General features: G+C 50.2%; 1 protein-coding gene across 2 annotated transcripts in view; it reads right to left on the bottom strand.

The window, feature by feature from the left end:
* TAF1 (TATA-box binding protein associated factor 1) overlaps positions 1 to 16,836 on the bottom strand; it is a 298,119-nt gene that overhangs the window by 25,120 nt on the left and 256,163 nt on the right. For both annotated transcript variants that reach the window (XM_063937154.1, XM_063937155.1), the window contains exon 33: positions 9,737 to 9,821. In XM_063937154.1, the coding sequence (XP_063793224.1) occupies positions 9,737 to 9,821 (85 nt within the window). The remainder of the gene's footprint in view (positions 1 to 9,736; positions 9,822 to 16,836) is intronic.

The following is a 16,836-nucleotide window of genomic DNA, read 5'->3' as shown; positions in this document are numbered from 1 at the left end:
ATCCCGAACCTGGGGCCCTCCAGAAGGTGAGGTAATTGTAACCACCAGAGGAACGAAATCCTGGCCTTTGGCGACAGACAAATTCTCTGGTGCATGTGGAGATGAGATCCCAACCACTTGTCCAGAAGATCCAGTTGGAAGCGTGGAACCTCCCGTACTGGAGGGCCTCGTAAGAGGCCACCATCTTTCCTAGTAGGCGAATGCATTGATGAACCGACAAACGGGCTGGCTTCAGGACATCATGGACCATAGCATGAATTACCAACGCCTTTTCCTGCGGAAGAAACACCTTCTGCACTTTCGTGTCCAGGATCATTCCCAGAAAGAACAAGCTCTGGGTTGGTTCCAAATGTGACTTTGGAAGGTACAGAAACCAACCATGACTCTTGAGAAGGCGTGTTGTGAGAACAATGGACTGCAGCAGCTTCTCCTTGAACAATGCCTTTATTAGCAGATCGTCCAGATATGGAATGATGTTCACCCCCTGTTTGAGTAGGGGAACCATCATCTCTGCCATCACCCTCGGTCCTGTGGAGAGGCCGAATGGCAGGGCCTGGAACTGGAAATGACAGTCCAGCAATGCGAAACGGAGATAAGCCTGATGCGGCAGCCATATCGAAATGTGGAGGTACGCATCCTTGATATCCAGGGATACCAGGTATTCCCCTTCTTCCAGACCTGATATCACCCACCTGAGAGACTCCTTGAGAAAGGGTTTCAATGATTTTAGGTTCAGAATGGGCCTGACCGAACTATCTGGTTTCGGTACCACGAAAAGGTTTGAATAGTAACCTGTGGCCTGCGCAGGAGGAGGAACTGGCACAATGACCTGTGCCTCCACCAGCTTTTGAACAGCTTCTTGATATCTATCACCCAGGGATCCAGGCCGGACGATACACAGACGTGACTGAATTGTCTAAGTCTCGCTCCCACTGGCCCCACCTCCAGGCCGTGCGGTCCACCGTCACGTGGAGGACTTTGGCGTACCTGAAGCAGGCTTTTGTTCCTGTGAACCTACAGCGGCAGGTTTCTTGGACTTAACTCGACCGCCCCTAAAGAAGGTATTGGACGGTCTGGCCTTTCTAGGCTTGTTAGGCCGAAAGGACTGTGTTGCAGATGAAGAGAAGGATTTCTTCGGAGCAGGTGCTGCTGAGGGAAACGGAGACTTACCCGCTGTAGCCGTGGATATCCACGCGTCTAGAGCTTCCCCAGAGAGAGCCTGACCCGTATAGGGTAGGGACGTCACACTTTTTCTGGATTCCGCATCGGCCGACCACTGGCGCAGCCACAGTCCCCGACGAGCTGAAACAGACATGGAAGATATTCCCGCAGCCATGGAACACAGGTCTTTCATGGATTCTACCATAAAACCTGCTGAATCATGAATGTTGCATAAAAATAATGACACATCATCCTTATTCATCGTATCCAAATCCTCAAGTAAGGTAGCCGACCACTTTACTATAGCCTTTGCAATCCATGCACTAGCAATAGTGGGACGTATTATGGCCCCTGAAGCAGTGTACACTGATTTAAGCATGTTATCAATTTTCAGATCAGCCGGCTCCTTTAAAGGCGGTAGATCCTGGAACAGGTAAAACCACCTTCTTTGAGAGTCTGGACACAGATGCGTCAACAGTCGGCGGGTTTTCCCACTTCTTTCTATCCTCCTCAGGGAAAGGAAACGCCATCTGTACCTGTTTAGGGATCTGGAATTTTTTCTCAGGGATTTCCCATGCTTTCTCAAATATAGCATTCAATTCCTTTGACGCAGGGAAGGTTAGCGAGGCCTTTTTATTTTCAGTGAAAAAGGCCTCCTCAACCTTGTCAGGTTTGGTATCATTAATATTCAACACATCCCTGATAGCCTCTATCATCAATTGCACCCCTTTTGCAAGAGATGCGGACCCCCGCGACACATCCCCATCACTGTCTGTGGTGTCAGAATCGGTATTCGTGTCGTCTTGTGTGACATGCACAAGCGCACGCTTATAGGGGTATATAGCGGAGCGTCCTGAGGTACCAGAAACCGGCCATACTGCCATAGAGTTCTGTAATACCTGGGTTGCAGATTCATTACTTGCAACCCTGTCAGAAATCTGAGAAATCCAAGATTTGATAGAGGAAAACCACTCAGGCTCCCTTGCTGGTATCTGTGCTAAAGCAGTGCTATCCTAATTACATGGAATGGGATCATCCTGGGAGGACAAATCCTCTGCAGCATATGACACAGTGTCCCTGGACATAGCTAAAGGAGACCACCAAACACTCCACACACACAGGTGTGGGCAGACAGAATTTCCCCCCAAGAATGGCAAGAGACACAGAGATTGGAGCCAACCCACACACTTTTGCCAAAGGGAGACCACTTATCAGCACTGACTGTGCACCTTAATAGGACACACAGTCGTATTACAGCCTCCCCCCCCCCTTCTACAACCCCCTGGTACCGTTTACAGATAGCTGGAGTTGCTGTGGAGGAACCTAATTCTCCTTCTCAGCACTGTGCAGGCAGGAAAATGGCACTGAAACGTTGCTGGATCCGCTCTGAGGAGAAGCTCCGCAACCTTAATGGCGCGGTCTTCCCGCTCTTCATGGATTATACTGGCCTGAGGAATTAGTGCTGGCTGAGATCCGAGGACCCCGACAGGCTTCTGGACCAGTGTAGGGGGTAAGCGCCCCTCACAGCGCCGCACCATGTACTGCTGAGCCTTCCTAGGAGCGCAGTTAATACTGCGCTCCCTCCCCACTGCCATCTTAACACCGGCCCCCCGCTTGCTAGGGGGGTCGGTGTCTCACTCGCCACTTCTTCAGCTCTGTAAGGGGGTGGCGGCATGCTGCTGGGGCGAGCAATCCCCTGTGGCGGGGAGCGATCCGACCCCTCTGGTGCTCAGTGTCCAGTCAGTAGAGACAGTGGCTCAGACCCCGCAGGGCGGACATTGCTTCCCCCCTCAGTCCCTTTGCTGCAGGGAGGCTGTTACCAGCAGCCTCCCTGTAAAATAAAAATAAGAATTTACTCACGGTAATTCTATTTCTCGTAGTCCGTAGTGGATGCTGGGGACTCCGTAAGGACCATGGGGAATAGACGGGCTCCGCAGGAGACTGGGCACTCTAAAAGAAAGATTAGGTACTATCTGGTGTGCACTGGCTCCTCCCTCTATGCCCCTCCTCCAGGCCTCAGTTAGGGAAACTGTGCCCGGAAGAGCTGACACTACAAGGAAAGGATTTGGAATCCAGGGTAAGACTCATACCAGCCACACCGTATAACTTGTGATAACCATACCCAGTTAACAGTATGAACAACAACTGAGCCTCAATCAACGGATGACTCATAACAATAACCCTTTAGTAAGCAATAACTATATACACGTATTGCAGAAGAAGTCCGCACTTGGGACGGGCGCCCAGCATCCACTACGGACTACGAGAAATAGAATTACCGGTGAGTAAATTCTTATTTTCTCTGACGTCCTAGTGGATGCTGTGGACTCCGTAAGGACCATGGGGATTATACCAAAGCTCCCAAACGGGCGGGAGAGTGCGGACGACTCTGGAGCACCGAATGAGCAAACTCAAGGTCCTCCTCAGCCAGGGTATCAAACTTGTAGAACTTAGCAAATGTGTTTGAACCTGACCAAGTAGCAGCTCGGCAAAGTTGTAAAGCCGAGACCCCTCGGGCAGCCGCCCAAGAAGAGCCCACCTTCCTTGTAAAATGGGCTTTTACTGATTTTGGATGCGGCAATCCAGCCGCAGAGTGAGCCAGCTGAATCGTGCTACAGATCCAGCGAGCAATTGTCTGCTTCGAAGCAGGAGCGCCAACCTTGTTGGCTGCATACAGAATAAACAGCGAGTTAGACTTTCTGACTCCCGCCGTTCTGGAAACATAAATTTTCAAAGCCCGGACTACGTCCAGCAACTTGGAATCCTCCAAGTCCCTAGTAGCCGCAGGCACCACAATAGGTTGGTTCAAATGAAACGATGATACCACCTTAGGGAGAAATTGGGGACGAGTCCTCAATTCTGCCCTGTCCATATGGAAGATCAGATAGGGGCTTTTACATGACAAAGCCGCCAATTCTGACACACGCCTAGCCGAAGCTAAGGCCAATAGCATGACCACTTTCCACGTGACATATATTAGCTCCACGGTCTTAATTGGCTCAAACCAGTGGGATTTCAGGAAATCCAACACAACGTTAAGATCCCAAGGTGCCACTGGTGGCACAAAAGGAGGCTGAATATGCAGCACTCCCTTTACAAACGTCTGAACCTCAGGCAGTGAAGCCGGTTCTTTTTGAAAGAAAACGGATAGGGCCGAGATCTGAACCTTTATGGACCCTAATTTGAGGCCCATAGTCACACCTGACTGTAGGAAATGCAGAAAACAACCCAACTGGAAGTCCTCTGTAGGGGCCTTCCTGGCCTCACACCAAGCAACATATTTCCGCCATACGCGGTGATAATGCTTTGCTGTCACATCCTTCCTAGCTCTTATCAGCGTAGGAATTACTTCATTCGGTATACCCTTTTCCGCTAGGATACGGCGTTCAACCGCCATGCCGTCAAACGCAGCCGCGGTAAGTCTTGGAACAGACAGGGCCCCTGCTGCAACAGGTCCTGTCTGAGAGGCAGAGGCCATGGGACCTCTGTGACCATCTCTTGAAGTTCTGGGTACCAAGTCCTTCTTGGCCAATCCGGAACAATGAGTATCGTTCTCACTCCTCTTTTTCTTACTATTCTCAGTACCTTGTGTATGAGAGGAAGAGGAGGAAACACATATACCGACTGGAACACCCACGGAGTTATCAGTGCGTCCACAGCTATCGCCTGAGGGTCCCTTGACCTGGCGCAATATTTTTTTTAGCTTTTTGTTTAGGCGGGACGCCATCATGTCCACCTGTGGCCGTTCCCACCGATTTGCAATCTGCTTGAAGACTTCTTGATGAAGTTCCCACTCTCCCGGGTGGAGGTCGTGCCTGCTGAGGAAGTCTGCTTCCCAGTTGTCCACTCCCGGAATGAACACTGCTGACAGTGCTTGTACGTGATTCTCCGCCCAACGAAGAATCCTTGTGGCTTCCGCCATCGCCACCCTGCTTCTTGTGCCGCCCTGTCCGTTTACATGGGCGACTGCCGTGATGTTGTCTGACTGAATCAGCACTGGTTGGTCTCGAAGCAGGGGCTCCGCTTGACTCAGGGTGTTGTATATGGCCCTTAATTCCAGTATGTTTATGTGCAGACGAGTCTCCTGACTTGACCACAGCCCCTGGAAGTTTCTTCCCTGAGTGACTGCCCCCCATCCGCGGAGGCTTGCATCCGTGGTCACCAGGACCCAGTCCTGTATGCCGAACCTGCGGCCCTCGAGAAGATGAGCACTCTGCAGCCACCACAGAAGAGACACCCTGGCCCTCGGGGACAGGGCGATCAGCAGATGCATTTGAAGATGCGATCCGGACCACTTGTCCAACAGATCCCACTGAAAGATCCTGGCATGGAACCTGCCGAAAGGAATGGCTTCGTATGACGCTACCATCTTTCCCAGGACTCGCGTGCAGTGATGCACCGACACCTGCTTTGGTTTCAGGAGATCCCTGACCATGGTCACTAACTCCTGAGCCTTCTCCTCCGGGAGAAATACCTTCTTCTGTTCTGTGTCCAGAATCATGCCCAGGAAGGGCAGACGCGTCGTAGGAATCAGCTGCGACTTTGGAATATTCAGAATCCAGCCGTGCCGTAGCAACACTTCCTGAGAGTGCGCTACGCTGACCAACAACTGCTCTCTGGACCTCGCCTTTATGAGGAGATCGTCCAAGTACGGGATAACTGTAACTCCTTGCTTCCGGAGAAGTACCATCATCTCCGCCATTACCTTGGTAAAGACTCTCGATGCCGTGGATAGACCAAACGGCAACGTCTGGAACTGGTAATGACAGTCCTGTACCACAAACCTGAGGTACTCCTGGTGAGGCGGATAAATGGGGACATGCAAGTACGCATCCTTGATGTCCAGAGATACCATAAAATCCCCCTCTGCCAGGCTGGCAATGACCGCTCTGAGCGATTCCATTTTGAACTTGAACTTTTTCATGTAAATGTTCAAGGATTTTAAATTTAGAATGGGTCTTACCGAACCGTCCGGTTTCGGTACCACAAACAGTGTGGAATAGTAACCCCTTCCCTGCTGAAGGGGGGGTACCATTATTATCACTTGCTGGAGGTACAGCTTGTGAATAGCCGTCAGGACTATCTCCCTCCCCGTGGGAGAAGCTGGCAAGGCGGATTTTAGGTAACGGTGAGGGGGCGTCACTTCGAATTCCAGCTTGTATCCCTGAGATACAATTTGTATAACCCAAGGATCCACTTGTGAGTGAACCCACTGGTTGCAGAAATTTCGGAGACGCGCCCCCACCGCTCCTGGCTCCGCCTGTGGAGCCCCAGCGTCATGCGGTGGACTTAGTGGAAGCAGGGGAGGACTTTTGTTCCTGAGAACTGGCTGCATGGTGCAGCTTCTTTCCTCTACCCCTGCCTCTGGCAAGAAAGGATGCACCTCTGACTCTCTTGCTTTTTTGAGAACGAAAGGACTGCATTTGGTAATACGGTGCTTTCTTAGGCTGTGAGGAAACCTGTGGCAAGAAAGTCGACTTTCCAGCTGTCGCTGTTGATACGAGGTCCGAGAGACCGTCCCCAAACAATTCCTCACCCTTATAAGGCAAAACCTCCATGTGTTTTTTTAGAGTCGGCATCCCCTGTCCATTGCAGAGTCCATAAGACCCTCCTGGCAGAAATGGACATTGCATTTATTCGAGAGCCCAGCAGGCAAATGTCCCTCTGGGCATCCCGCCTATATAAGACGACATCTTTAATATGGCTAAGTGTTAGCAATACGGTATCCCTGTCCAGGGTATCCAACCCCTCTGACAGAGTATCTGTCCATGCTGCAACAGCACTGCACATCCAAGCTGAAGCAATAGCCGGTCTCAGTAGAGTACCAGAGTGTGTATACACAGACTTCAAGATACCTTCCAGCTTCCTATCCGCAGGTTCCTTTAGGGCGGCCGTATCCTGAGATGGCAGGGCCACTCTTTTAGATAAGCGCGTCAGGGCCTTGTCAACCCTAGGAGAGGATTCCCAGCGTAACCTATCTGTTGGCGGGAAAGGGTACGCCAATAGTATTCTCTTGGGAATCACCACTTTCTTATCAGGGGGAAGACCACGCTTCTTCACATAACTCATTTAATTCATGTGACGGGGGAAAAGTCACTGGCTGCTTTTTCTCCCCAAACATATTTACCCTCTTGTCAGGGACAGGGTCAGCCTCTGAAATGTGTAATACATTTTTCATTGCAATAATCATGTATCGGATGGCCTTAGTCATTTTGGGCTGTAATAGTGCCTCATCCTCGTCGACGCTGGAGTCGGACTCAGTGTCGACATCTGTGTCAACGAACTGAGATAGTGGGCGTTTTTGAGACGCTGACGGCCTCTGAGGCGCCTGGGCAGGCCCGGGTTGAGAGCCCGGCTGTCCCCCGGCAGCAACATAATCAACTCTCTTATGTAATGAGTTTACATTGTCATTTAAGACCTTCCACATATCCATCCAATCAGGTGTCGGCACCGACGGGGGCGACACCACATTTATCTGCACTTGCTCCGCCTCCACGTAACCCTCCTTATCAAACATGTCGACACAGCCGTACCGACACACAGCACACACACAGGGAATGCTCTGACTGAGGACAGGACCCCACAAGGTCTATGGGGAGACAGAGAAAGAGTATGCCAGCACACACCACAGCGCTATATACACAGGGATACACACTACCAGAAGTGAATTTTTCCCAATAGCTGCTGTATCAATACACCTTTTGCCTAAATTTATGTGACCCCCTCTCTTTTTACCCTCTTAGTGCCAGGAGACTGCAGGGGAGAGCCTGGGGAGCGTCCTTCCAGCGGAGCTGTGAAGAGAAATGGCGCTGGTGTGCTGAGGAAGAAGGCCCTGCCCCCTCAGCGGCGGGCTTCTGTCCCGCTGTTTCTGACTAAAAAATGGCAGGGGTTTTACACATATACAGCCACAGACTGTATTATGTGTCTTTTTTATGCCAAAGGTATTCTTATTGCTGCCCAGGGCGCCCCCCCCCCCCCAGCGCCCTGCACCCTACAGTGACCGGAGTGTGTGGTGTGCAGTGGGAGCAATGGCGCACAGCTGCGGTGCTGTGCGCTACCTTAATGAAGACAGGAGTCTTCAGCCGCCGATTTCATCACCAACTTCTGATCTTCTGGCTCTGCGAGGGGGACGGCGGCGCGGCTCCGGGAACGGACGACCGAGGACCTTTGCCTGTGTTCGAACCCTCTGGAGCTAATGGTGTCCAGTAGCCTAAGAAGCGCAACCTAGCTGTGAACAGGTACGCTTGCTTCTCTCCCCTCGGTCCCACGTAGCAGTGAGTCTGTTGCCAGCAGATCTCACTGAAAATAAAAAACCTAACATTACTTTCTTTACTAGCAGGCTCAGGAGAGCCCACTAGGTGCATCCAGCTCTGGCCGGGCACAGATTCTAACTGAGGTCTGGAGGAGGGGCATAGAGGAAGGAGCCAGTGCACACCAGATAGTACCTAATCTTTCTTTTAGAGTGCCCAGTCTCCTGCGGAGCCCGTCTATTCCCCATGGTCCTTACGGAGTCCCCAGCATCCACTAGGATGTCAGAGAAAAACTCTAACAAAACTTTTTACTAGGAAAACTCTGGAGAGCTCCCCTAGCTGTGACCGGCTCCTCGGGCACATTTTCTAAACTTAGTCTGGTAGGAGGGGCATAGAGGGAGGAGCCAGCCCACACTCTAAAACTCTTAAAGTGCCAATGGCTCCTGGTGGACCTGTCTATACCCCATGGTACTAACGTGGACCCCAGCATCCTCTAGGACGCAAGAGAAAATGCGTTTTCTTTATTTCTCGAGAGCTTCCAGTAACAGGAGTGAGGCTGTCAGACAGTTTGGCAGAGATAGGAAGGTGCCACTGAGCATCTCTTGATGCTGTTGCCTTCCCCCATTCTGCTTTAACCACTTACCTGTCTCAGTCACATTTTATTAAATGTAGGGCCGAGGTCACAAGCCTTGCACACCTATGGGTGACACTGTCAACCTGGAGGAACCCGTCTCAGGTAGTGTAAATTGATCAATGGTCAAATTTATTCAGCTTGCAACTTGTTTAAAGGCAAGGTTAACCCTGTCTATCTCCTTATTAATCCAGTAACTGAAACTGATCAGGTTCATGTTTACTATTCTGGCAAATGCTAATGTCATGCAATAATCTATACCTGGGAAGGATCAAACTGGATGAAGTTGCTAAGGGCTCTGCAAAGGAAGACTTCAAGTTTTGATGAAAACCCCTCTGAGAAACAAGGGGAAGAAGAGTTGGTGAGGGAAGAAGAGTTGGTGAGGGCACAAGACCACTAGGGTGTGGTATCTCCAGACTTATCACTATTCAAAAAGAAAAAAAATGAATGGCCTCTCCTAAGAATTCCACCTAAACTGAACAACTCCCCCCTCCCCTCCCCCTATAGCATACCACTATGGCTAACCTCCCTCCTATTGTCCAACCCTAGGAGGGAGGTTAGCCATAGTGGTATGCTATTGTTGTGTAAAAAGAAGATAGATAAGCAATACATCAGGGAAGTATGACCGGAACAAGACAGATTACAGTACGTGATGAAGTATCCAGAAACCAGCATATTCTAAATATGAACTTACCATTATATCTTACACTGTTAGCACTAATTAGGTTCACATCAGCCAAGAAGCTTTCCCGATTTTGATATTTATGTTTAGAAATATTCTGAAATTGAAAAAAAATTGGATTTTAAATACCTACCGGTAATTCCTTTTCTCGTAGTCCATAAGGGATATTGGGGACAGAATTAGTACGATGGTGTATAGATGGGTCCAAAGGAGCCAGTGCACTTTACATTTCTTCAACTGGGTGTGGTGGCTCCTCCCCTCTATGCCCCCTCCTACAGGCATTTATAGGTAAAACAGGACATTCTTGAGAGAAGGAAACATGACAAGTGTGGTGAGATTTTCACACCAGCACACCATAACATAACCTGGCCAGCAACGGCTGGCAACAGAAAAAGAGAAAACCGCTGAACATGAAACACAGAACAGAGAACCTGCAGAAGTCACCGCACAGAGGCGGGCACCCAATATCCCTTATGGACTACGATAATGGACTTTTTATGGACTTTTCTCTAGCATCCATAAGGGATATTGGGGACAGAATTAGTACTATGGGGATGTCCCAAAACTTCCAGAACGGGCGGAAACTGGCGGAGACTGCTGTAGCACCGCCTGCCCAAACTGGGTATCCTCTTTGGCCAGGGTATCAAATTTGTAGAACTTCACAAAAAAAAGTGTTCTTCCCCGACAGGTAGCCGCTCGGCATAGTTGCAAGGCCGAGACTCCACGGGCAGCCGCCTAGGAAGAGCCCACTGACCTTGTAGAGTGGGCCTTCAGAGACTGAGGAACAGGTAAAGCTGCCGACACATAGGCCTGTTGGATAGTAAGGCTAATCCAACGAGCAATGGTCTGCTTTGAAGCAGGACAACCCTTTTTCTGCGCATCATAAAGCATGAATAAAGAATCCGTCTTCCTGACCCGAGCTGTGCGCCTGACACAGATCTTCAAGCCATGCACCACATCCAAAGACACCGGAGGAGTCGGAGCGTCAGAACAGGATGGAACCACAATAAGTTGATTCAGGTGGAATGCGGAGACAACCTTCGGCAGGAACTGCTGTCTAGTCCAGAGCTCCGCTCTGTCCTCAAAAAAGACCAAGTATGGACTTTTACACGATAAGGCGCCAATTCTGAAATGCGTCTAGCAGAAGCCAGGGCCAATAACATCACTGTCTTCCATGTGAGGTACTTCTACAGTCATCAGAGGCTCAAACCAGGAGGACTGTAGAAATGTCAACACTACATCCAAAGCCCAGAGTGCCAGAGACGGCACAAAGGGAGGTTGGATGTGGAGTACCACTTGTAAGAAGGTCTGAACTTCTGGCAACAGTGCCAATTTCTTCTGAAAGAAAATCGAGAGAGCTGAAATCTGGATCTTAACGGAACCCAGACGTAAGCCTTTATCCACACCAGCCTGCAGGAAACGTCCAGAGTGAAACTCCGCAGGCGGATACGTGTGTTCCTCGCACCAAGAGACATATCTCCTCCAGATATGATGATAATGTTTTGACATCACAGGTTTTCTGCCTTGCACCATAGTGGCAATAACTTTTTTGGAAAGCCCTTTGTGAGCTAGGATATTCCGCTCAACTTCCATGCCGCCATAAGTCCGGGTAGACAAACAGTCCTTGCTGGAGAAGATCCTTTCTTAGCGGCAGAGGCCAAGGGTCTTCTATGGACATGTCCAGAAGAGTTGCGTACTACGCCCTTTGGGGCCAATCCGGCGCAATCAGGATTGCTTGGACTCACTGATGTCTGATCCATTGGAGCACCCTTGGGATCAACGGAATCGGAGGAAATAGGTAGGCCAGCCAGTAAGGCCAAGGCGACGTAAGTGCATCCACTGCACTCGCCTGAGGGTCCCTGGTTCGCAAGCAGTAGCAGCAAAGCTTCTTGTTGAGGCGAGACGCCATCATGTCGATCTACGGGTATCCCCACCTGTCGACAATCTGTTGAAACACCCGAGGATGTAATCCCCACTCCCCCGGGTGGAGGTCGTGGCGACTCAGGAAGTCCGCTTCCCAGTTGTCCACTCCTGGAATGAAAATTGCGGACAGTACTCTTGCATTTCTTTCCACCCAGAGAAGTATTTTTGACACTTCTCGCATGCTGGTACCTGCTTTTTGTCCCTCCTGGTCAATTGATGTATGCCACTGCCGTGGCATTGTCCGACTGAACCTGGATCGCCTAATCCCTGAGTAGAGGGGAAGCCTGAATCAGAGCATTGTAGATAGCACGAAGTTCCAGAATATTGATCTGACGTAGGGCCTCTTGGGCAGACCACCTGCCTGGAACTGCGCCCCCTGGGTGACAGCTCCCCATCCTCTCAGGCTCACATCCGTCGTGAGGAGGACCGAATACTGAATCCTGAAACGTCGACTTTCCAGCTGGTTGGAAGGCTGTAACCACCACAGGCGTGAAATCCTGGCCTGGGGTGACAGCTGAATCATTCGGTGCATCTGCAGATGTGAACCGGACCACTTGTTCAGGACGTCCAATTGGAAGGGTCTGGCATGGAACCTGCCGAACTGTATCGCCTCGTACGAGGCCACCATTTTCCCTAACAATTTTATGCAAAGATGAATGGAAACTCAAGCAGGTCGGAGAACCATGCGAACCATCTCTTGAAGTGTTCTCACCTTGTCCCCTGGTAGGAACACTCTCTGAGCTACAGTATCCAGTATCATACCCAGAAACAGGAGCTTTTGAGACTGTTCCAGTTGAGACTTCTGTAGATTGAGGATCCACCCGTGGTGAGATAGAAGCTGGATAGTGCGATCTACATGGAGCAGTAGAAGCTCCCTGGAACTTGCTTTTTTCAGGAGATCGTCCAGAAAAGGGACAATGTTGATCCCCTGGACTCTGAGCTGAAACATAATTTCCGCCATCACTTCCGTGAACATCCTCGGAGCTGTAGACAGACAGAAGGGCAACGCCTAAAACTGGTAGTGATTGTTCAGGAGGGCGGATCTTAGATATGCCCGATGAGGAGGCCAAATCAGGATATGGAGGTAGGCGTCCTTGATATCCAGGGACACGAGGAATTCTTATACTTTTTAGAAAAACGAGAGACAGAGACGTCTACTGCTGGAGATTCTTCCCAGAATTTCCTGCCTTCAGGGGCAAATGGGAAGGTATTTAAAAACCTTTTGGACACCTGATATTTTTTATCTAGATTTTTCCATGCTAATTTAAGTAAATCATCCAATTCTTTGGAATCAGGAAAGGTGACAGTCAGTTTGTCTTGTGGGAGGAAAAATGACTGCTGATTAGTAGCATCCTCCAGGGGGAGCTTTAACACTTCCCGTATAGCCAATATGAGGGGTTCTATACCCTGTGTAGGGGTGGAATCCCCACTAATGGGGTCCCCATCATCCCCATCCGCCTATACATCATCATCAGAATCCGATAGGATTGCAGGTAAAGCACGTTTTTGTGCACCTATAGACAGCGGGGGATGGGAAGCATCAGCCTTAGCAGTTCGGTTACCCACTGCTTGTTGCAGTTCTCGTGTTTTATTGGCATCTGCAGTGAGCTGAGAAAACATATCCGACATCATAGTTTTTATAACCCCCAGCCAGGAAGACTCTGGACTATCCCACGTTATCAGCATTTTGTGATGACTGACTACACTGCTCACATGTTATGGAGCCAGTTGAAATAGGGGAGAAAATAAGAATTTACTTACCGATAATTCTATTTCTCGTAGTCCGTAGTGGATGCTGGGCACTCCGTAAGGACCATGGGGAATAGCGGCTCCGCAGGAGACTGGGCACAAAAGAAAAGCTTTAGGACTACCTGGTGTGCACTGGCTCCTCCCCCTATGACCCTCCTCCAAGCCTCAGTTAGGATACTGTGCCCGGACGAGCGTACACAATAAGGAAGGATTTTGAATCCCGGGTAAGACTCATACCAGCCACACCAATCACACCGTACAACTTGTGATATGAACCCAGTTAACAGCATGATAACAGAGGAGCCTCTGGATAGATGGCTCACAACAACAATAACCCGATTTGTTAACAATAACTATGTACAAGTATTGCAGATAATCCGCACTTGGGATGGGCGCCCAGCATCCACTACGGACTACGAGAAATAGAATTATCGGTAAGTAAATTCTTATTTTCTCTGACGTCCTAGTGGATGCTGGGAACTCCATAAGGACCATGGGGATTATACCAAAGCTCCCAAACGGGCGGGAGAGTGCGGATGACTCTGCAGCACCGAGTGAGAAAACTCCAGGTCCTCCTCAGCCAGAGTGTCAAATTTGTAAAATTTCACAAAAGTATTTGACCCTGACCAAGTAGCAGCTCGGCAAAGTTGTAAAGCCAAAACCCCTCGGGCAGCCGCCCAAGATGAGCCCACTTTCCTTGTGGAGTGGGCTTTTACAGATTTTGGCTGTGGCAGGCCTGCCACAGAATGCGCAAGCTGAATTGTACTACAAATCCAGCGAGCAATAGTCTGCTTAGAAGCAGGAGCACCCAGCTTGTTGGGTGCGTACAGGATAAATAGCGAGTCAGATTTTCTGACTCCAGCCGTCCTGGAAACATATATTTTCAGGGCCCTGACAACGTCCAGCAACTTGGAGTCCTCCAAGTCCTTAGTAGCCGCAGGTACCACAATAGGCTGGTTCAGATGAAACGCTGAAACCACCTTTGGGAGAAATGGAGGACGAGTCCTCAATTCTGCCCTGTCCGTATGAAAAATCAGGTAAGGGCTTTTACAGGATAAAGCCGCCAATTCTGACACACGCCTGGCTGAAGCCAGGGCCAACAGCATGACCACTTTCCATGTGAGATATTTTAAGTCCACAGTGTTGAGTGGTTCAAACCAATGTGATTTTAGGAAACCCAAAACAACATTCAGATCCCAGGGTGCCACTGGAGGCACAAAAGGAGGCTGTATATGTAGCACTCCCTTAACAAACGTCTGGACTTCAGGCACTGAAGCCAGTTCTCTCTGAAAGAAAATCGACAGGGCCGAAATCTGGACCTTAATGGATCCTAATTTTAGGCCCATAGACACTCCTGCTTGCAGGAAATGCAGGAATCGACCCAGTTGAAATTCCTCCGTCGGGGCCTTTTTGGCCTCGCACCACGCAACATATTTTCGCCAGATGCGGTGATAATGCTTTGCGGTTACATCCTTTCTGGCTTTTATCAAAGTAGGGATGACTTCGTCTGGAATGCCTTTTTCCTTTAGGATCCGGCATTCAACCGCCATGCCGTCAAACGCAGCCGCGGTAAGTCTTGGAACAGACAGGGTCCCTGCAGGAGCAGGTCCCTTCTCAGAGGTAGAGGCCACGGGTCCTCTGTGAGCATTTCTTGAAGTTCCGGGTACCAAGTCCTTCTTGGCCAATCCGGAGCCACGAGAATAGTCCTTACTCCTCCCCGCCGTATAATCCTCAGCACCTTGGGTATGAGAGGCAGAGGAGGGAACACATACACTGACTGGTACACCCACGGTGTTACCAGAGCGTCCACAGCTATTGCTTGAGGGTCCCTTGACCTGGCGCAATACCTGTCCAGTTTTTTGTTGAGGCGGGACGCCATCATGTCCACCTTTGGTTTTTCCCAACGGTTTACAATCATGTGGAAGACTTCTGGGTGAAGTCCCCACTCTCCCGGGTGGAGGTCGTGCCTGCTGAGGAAGTCTGCTTCCCAGTTGTCCACTCCCGGAATGAACACTGCTGACAGTGCTATCACATGATTTTCCGCCCAGCGAAGAATCCTTGCAGCTTCTGCCATTGCCCTCCTGCTTCTTGTGCCGCCCTGTCTGTTTACGTGGGCGACTGCCGTGATGTTGTCCGACTGGATCAGCACCGGCTGACCTTGAAGCAGAGGTCTTGCTTGGCTCAGAGCATTGTAAATGGCTCTTAACTCCAGGATATTTATGTGAAGTGATGTCTCCAGGCTTGACCACAAGCCCTGGAAGTTTCTTCCCTGCGTGACTGCTCCCCAGCCTCGCAGGCTGGCATCTGTGGTCACCAGGACCCAGTCCTGAATGCCGAATCTGCGGCCCTCTAGAAGATGAGCACTCTGCAACCACCACAGGAGAGACACCCTTGTCCTTGGGGACAGGGTTATCCGCCGATGCATCTGAAGATGCGATCCGGACCATTTGTCCAGCAGGTCCCACTGGAATGTTCTTGCGTGGAATCTGCCGAATGGGATTGCTTCGTAGGAAACCACCATTTTTCCCAGGACCTTTGTGCATTGATGCACTGATACTTGGCCTGGTTTTAGGAGGTTTCTGACTAGCTCGGATAACTCTCTGGCTTTCTCTTCCGGGAGAAACACCTTTTTCTGGACTGTGTCCAGGATCATCCCTAGGAATAGAAGACGTGTCGTCGGGATCAGCTGCGATTTTGGGATATTGAGAATCCAACCGTGCTGCCGCAGCACTACTTGAGATAGTGCTACTCCGACTACCAACTGTTCCTCGGATCTTGCCCTTATCAGGAGATCGTCCAAGTAAGGGATAATTAAAACTTCTTTCCTTCGAAGGAGTATCATCATTTCGGCAATTACTTTGGTAAAGACCCGGGGCGCCGTGGACAATCCAAACGGCAGCATCTGAAACTGATAGTGGCAGTTCTGTACCACAAACCTGAGGTACCCTTGGTGAGAAGGGTAAATTGGGACATGGAGGTAAGCATCCTTGATGTCCAGAGACACCAAATAATCCCCTTCTTCCAGGTTCGCGATCACCGCTCTGAGTGACTCCATCTTGAATTTGAACCTCTGTATGTAAGTGTTCAAAGATTTTAGATTTAAAATAGGTCTCACCGAGCCATCCGGCTTCGGTACCACAAACAGCGTGGAATACCACCCCTTTCCCTGTTGCAGGAGGGGTACCTTGATTATCACCTGCTGAGAATACAGCTTGTGAATGGCTTCCAATACCGCCTCCCTGTCGGAGGGAGACGTCGGTAAGGCAGACTTTAGGAAACGGCGGGGGGGAGACGTCTCGAATTCCAATTTGTACCCCTGAGATACCACCTGAAGGATCCAGGGGTCCACTTGTGAGTGAGCCCACTGCGCGCTGAAAATCTTGAGACGGGCCCCCACCGTGCCTGAGTCCGCTTGTAGAGCCCCAGCGTCATGCTGAGGA

This window comes from Pseudophryne corroboree, chromosome 8 (assembly GCF_028390025.1).
Source record: "Pseudophryne corroboree isolate aPseCor3 chromosome 8, aPseCor3.hap2, whole genome shotgun sequence".
NCBI lineage: Eukaryota > Metazoa > Chordata > Amphibia > Anura > Myobatrachidae > Pseudophryne > Pseudophryne corroboree.
Note: the sequence above shows the minus strand (reverse complement) of the source record. Positions and strands in the feature narration are given on the sequence as shown.